This window comes from Hakea prostrata, chromosome 11 (assembly GCF_041222555.1).
Source record: "Hakea prostrata isolate BN-2017 chromosome 11, UWA_Hpros_2, whole genome shotgun sequence".
In the NCBI taxonomy this organism is placed as follows: Eukaryota; Viridiplantae; Streptophyta; class Magnoliopsida; order Proteales; family Proteaceae; genus Hakea; species Hakea prostrata.
This window is the reverse complement of record NC_142610.1, coordinates 379,651-385,334: the sequence shown is the minus strand read 5'-3', so window position 1 is coordinate 385,334 and position 5,684 is coordinate 379,651. Positions and strand designations below refer to the sequence as shown.

General features: G+C 40.4%; 1 protein-coding gene across 1 annotated transcript; it reads right to left on the bottom strand.

Annotated features, from left to right (window-relative positions):
* Nucleotides 1-3,214: 3,214 nt before the first annotated feature.
* Nucleotides 3,215-5,384, bottom strand: LOC148999493 (uncharacterized). Its single transcript, XM_089140227.1, has 4 exons — nucleotides 4,970-5,384; nucleotides 4,460-4,509; nucleotides 4,024-4,248; nucleotides 3,215-3,907 (listed from the first exon to the last, which is right to left on the bottom strand). Exons 1-4 carry the CDS (start codon nucleotides 5,382-5,384, stop codon nucleotides 3,215-3,217), a joined length of 1,383 nt encoding a protein of 460 aa, XP_088996353.1.
* Nucleotides 5,385-5,684: the final 300 nt, after the last annotated feature.

The window sequence follows — 5,684 nt, the reverse complement described above, 5'->3', positions numbered from 1 at the left end:
TAAAGAAACAAAGAAGTCTAAGGGTCAAATCAAGTCTTTCATCGATTCTTCTTCTTCTTCTTCTTCTTTGATCTTCGTCTTCTTCACCATGGGTTTATGCACTTTCATCTTTGGATCTTCATCTAACTCTCGATCCCAACAGCGAGCAAGATGGTGTCTACAACTATCAATAGGATCCATCAAAGTGATCCATACTGGTGTACGGGTCGTACCACTGGTCACTAGCTTCTCCCATTGTGTCCGCAACTGTATTATATAAGGAAGGGTCCTTCGTAATTGTGCATCGGATCTCTTCTGAACCTACAAAGTCATCTAAAAACATATCCCCCAAAAGGTGAGCTCAAAAGAACTTAGCAAGCAGTTCAAACACAATTAACAATTATAAACAACCATAATCTAACTCTATATATGCTAGTCTCTATTGGCAGATATGCTTTAAGATAGATCACCATACTCCTTTGGAAAGGTCTCAAATCACTCTCCCTCAACCATCTCGGTATCTTGGGTTCTCTGTTGGTAATTGGGTCTTGCATCCCTCTAGGATATTCAATGGCTGGGGTTTAGGGCAACACTATCGCTCACCACCATTGGTATGAGTATTGGCGCATGTCAGGGTTAATCTTAGCCCAACACAACAAATCTACTTAGTTATATTAACTTAGGGTCGGATACTTCCATTCCTCGCCTCTCGCCATCCTTTCCGGTATCCTTCCCCCAAAGTCCTCTTATCCTATGGCTCCGACCAACTTGGACGATGGACTTTTAATCTATTGGTCATCCACAAATAATAAACGGGAAGCTCTCTTGTCCTCTCACGGGTTGGTTGTCAATATTGAGCACCCATGAGCCCAAGTCTATTAAAAGAGACCCTACCAATGAATGGCCCCTCACAATGTGAATCATGTCCTCTCATGGGTTGGTACGGGTCTTGAGCGCCCACAAATCCCAATTGCTGCCATGGGTCACTCAGTCTCAATTCCCCTCCAAGAGGGTCTGATATAACAGGGTATTTCCTAGCCAAACACTGCTAGACATGCCCTAGGTATGAAAACCAGTAACCAGAGAAAGTGCCAAAGGGCACCATAGGAAAGTGTCCCATACTACCTCCACTGGTGTCCAATGACAGAAATGCCAAAAAGGCATTCCCCATTCTCCAATCACAACCTAAGCAATCATATCATGATTCCATACATATATCAAAGAAAGATCCATTCACGATCCAATCATTCCCATTCATAATAAATATATAAATCACATCATGAATAGCATACTATAATTACAGAGTTAAAACAATATAAAAAAGAATCTAAAATAGTAGCTATCATATGCAAACCAAATCAAACAACATATAGAATGCAATATGTCAATTGTGAGTGAACGTACTCACCATGAATTCGATTCATAATCCTCGAGAAAGAGATCAAAGGGCAAGTCCAAAATCACCCAAAATAACCCTAAACAAACTTGTATAGAACATAAGGAACAAACCCTAATGATCGGAGACGAAACGGAAGCAAAACAGAGAAAATTGTTGTCACTGACCTTGTTGGTCGGTCAGGCTTGGTCGCTTGGACAGACCAAAGGTCAATAGACCAACCCTGCTGTGTACGGACAGCAAGCCCCTAATTTGGTCGAAAACTCTTCATTTGAAGTTCAATTGCTCCAAAAATTCGAAGGGGAGTTCCACAACAACATACTAAGACTATCTATGATGATCTAAGCATCAAACATGGTTAATGGAATATAAATCCAATCGAATCATAAAATAGGATTAAACCGAAATCAATCCGCGGATTTCACGGAGAGACTAGAATAAATGGGGATTCATTTTAGAGATGAGAAAATAGTAGATCATGCTTAGAAAACAACCTAGGAATAGATTTAAAAGATATTAGAAATCAAACAATTCAGATTAGAATAAGATCATGGTCATCATCTAGGTTAAACACCGAAATCACACTGTATTGTCTACAGAGAGAAATAGAGTGAATGGGAATTCACTCTAAGACTATGAGGATCTGAGATTAGGTCATTATAGTAGCAAAAGAACTTCCTCACAATCACGAAATTGGGTAGAAACAGAAGAGAGAGTAGGTATAGAGAGAAACAAATCGATTACTAACCTTGTAGAAGAGGATTTGATGGAGAAACTCTTACAGATGCTTGGAGATCTTCCTTGGCTTCGAAGAGGAGGTTCTAAGGTTCTTCCCATGTCTCTAGAGGCTTTAGAACATTATGGGATGATTAGAACGAAAAACACTTAAATAGGGTTTCAAAAACCTGATTTCCAAGGAATTGACCAAACTGTTCGTGGCACCTTAGGTCGCTTGGAGTGACCAAGCTTGATCGACCAAGGTGGACAGTAAGATCTAAAATTGGATTTTTGATCTTTGAAAGCCACAAACTCCACTGGGGTCCTCTTCCAACTTAACAAAGGGTCTTACCTAGCATTGTAGGACCTTCCAAAGGTGTCAACATTGAAATCTTGGTTCGCCTTTCTAGTCAAACTTCATTCTAATCAAATCATCATCTAAACTCACTCGGGGTTTCCATAATAAGATCTTCATCATCAACCCCCAAGGGTTCTAGGTCAGCCGTAATGGGTTCAAATTTGGATGGCCCACAACTATCTTCTTCCTTCACTTCGGGTCTTCATATCTACACTATGGATTTTCGCATTAGGGTTAGGTGGGATTTCATAGTCGGAGGACTAGATCTCTTGCCAAAAAGTCTTGCTATGTACTCGAGAGTTATAATATTTAGCAACTTTTTTCTGATAAGCCACATTTTGGTAGAATGCTGCTTCTTGAACTTCATCAACAAACTTCAAATTAGCTTGAAGACCTTCTTCATTTGCCATTTCATTATAGTGTGTTGATCTAAGTGATCCTGCTAACACTTCCACAGGGACCAATCCCTTAATGCCATAGAATAATTTGAAAGGTGTTTTCCCCGTTGGCGTTCTTGATGAAGTCCGATAGGCCCAAATAACATGAGGCAACTCTTCAATCCATTGCTGGTGACTTTCTTCCAAACACCTCTTAATTCCATCAAGTAGGGTATGGTTAGTAACCTCCACTTGCCCATTGCACTGAGGTTAAGCTACTATAGCCCTCCTAAAGTCAATGTGATAAGTTTGGAAAAATTCTTTAAATGCCAGATTGTCAAATTGCATCTCATTGTTTGTTAGCAGTATCTTTGGCAAGCTAAATCTTTAAATAAATTTATTGAGGGTGAACTTTTCCATCTGCTTTTCATTGATGGTTGCTACAGGTTCAGCCTCCACCCATTTCATGAAGTAATCAATGGCCACGATTAGGAATGTTTTACCACATGAAGCAGCTGAAAATGGACCCAAAAGATCCATCCCCCAACGTGCGAAGGGCACATGACTTATAATAGAAATCAGTGGCACTGTTGGAGCCCTCTGTATGGATGAATGTAGTTGACATGGTGCACAGTGGCAAACATAGTCTTGAGCATGCTTCACCATGGTTGGCCAATAAATCCCTTGCCTTAGAATTTTAAAGGCTAGAGCTTTAGCTCCCATATGTTCTCCAGAAATACCTTCATGCACTTCTGCCAAAGCATAGTGTGCATCTACAGGACCCACACATTTCAAGAGTAGTCCCTCACTAAATCTCGTATACAACATGCCTTCTACCAGAGTGAACTTTGCTGCTCTTCTCTTGATGATACGTGCTTGTGCTTGATCCTCTTGAAGTTGATTATGTTGGAGATATGAGATCAATTCTTCCATCCATGATGGCCCAACTTCACCAATTTCCATCATTTCCAAAGCGTCAGGACTTGGTTTATGAAGAGTTTCTTGATAAATAGAAGCTTCAATACTTTCCACACCTGCTGACGCCAATTTGGCCAATATATCAATCTTTGCATTTCCTTTCTGGGAATTTGGATGATCTCACATTGAGCAAAGTGAGCCTTAAGATCGTTCTCTTTGGTGAGATATTGCACCATTTTTTCTTCCTTTGCATCATGGATGTCTTGAACTTGACTTACGATCAGTTGTGAGTCACTGTGTGTCTTCAAGCTTTTGACACAGAGGGAGTTAGCTAAACATAGCCTTGCCAAGAGGGTTTCATATTCAACTACATTGTTTGTTGTTGGGAAGATGAAATGAAGGGTATAGTTGATGGCAAAGCCATTGGGACTTTGTAGTACCAAACCAGCTCCTCTGCTCGTGGCATTACTAGCTCTGTTCCTTGCTCTTCCTTGTACTACAACCTGTGATGGACTCAACCACAAAATCTGCCAATGCTTGTCCTTTCACAACAACTCTTGGTTGAAAATCAACTTGATGCTCACTCAGTTCAATGGCCCATATGACCAATCTCCTCGATAAATCTGGACGATGTAGAATCTTTTTTAAGGGTGCATTGGTGAGGATTGTTATAGGATGGGCTTAGAAGTAAGGGATAAGTTTTCTAATAGATACCATTACAGCCAAGGCTTGTTTCTCTATCTTATGATACCTAGTCTCAGCATCTAAAAGAACATGAGAAACGTAATAAACAGGCTTTTGAATGCCTTTTTCCTCTTGTATTAAGACATAACTTACAACTTGAGAGGACGTTGCCAAATACATACAAAATCCCTGCCTAGGACTTGGACAGGTAAGAATAGGAGAAGAGCTTAACTTGAGCTTTAACTCTTCAAAGGCTTTCTAGCATTCTTTAGTCCAAACAAGCCTTGAGGTGGTATTGAGGGTCTTTAGTGCTGTAAAGAAAGGCAAACAATGCTCTCTAGAATGTGCTAATAAAAAATTGAGGGCAGAAACTCTCCCTGTTAGGCACTGAATTTCCTTCTCCATGTTAGGAGGTTGCATGTCTAAGATAGCTTTGATTTTTTCTGGATTTGCCTCTATACCCCTTTGTGAGACTAAACCCAAGGAACTTTTTGGATGAGACTCCAAAAGCACACTTCTCAAGATTTAGGTTCATCTTACGTTCTCGGAGAACACCAAAGACCTCCAATAAGTCACTGATGTGGGTATTTTGCTGGACTTTTTTGACTAACATATTGTCTATGTAGACCTCCATGTTATGTCCAATTTGTTTACAAAAGATTTTGTTCACTGCGCACTTGTAAGTGGTTCCAGTGTTCTTTAGACCAAAGGGCATGACTTTGTAGTAGTAGCCCTCCCTGCTGGTCATAAGGGCAGTGTGAATTTCATCTTCTGGCTTCCATATGATTTGATTGTACCTAGAGTACGCATCCATGAAACTCAACACTTCATGTCCTGCCATGGCATCGATTAGTAGATCGATGTGAGGCAAAGGATAACAATCCTTGAGGCAAGCTTTATTGAGATATGTGTAGTTTGTGCACATTCTCCACTTCCCGCTTGCCTTTCTCACCATGACTACATAGGTCAACCATTTGGGACATTCGATTGTACTAATGGAGCCAGACTTCTTGAGCTTTTTTGCCTTAGTTTGGATGGCCTGATGCTTTTCAGTAGAAAATTTTCTTCTTCTCTAGATTACTGGAGTTGCCCCTTTGTTGATCCATAAGTTGTGCTTTGCAACATTCCAGTTTATCCCCGACATGTCTTCATCTTACCATGTGAAGACATCAGCATTTTGGGCCAAGAAGGTTGTCAGCTGCTACTTAAAATCTTGTTGCTATTCTAAACCAATATTGGTTCCTCGCTCTGGATG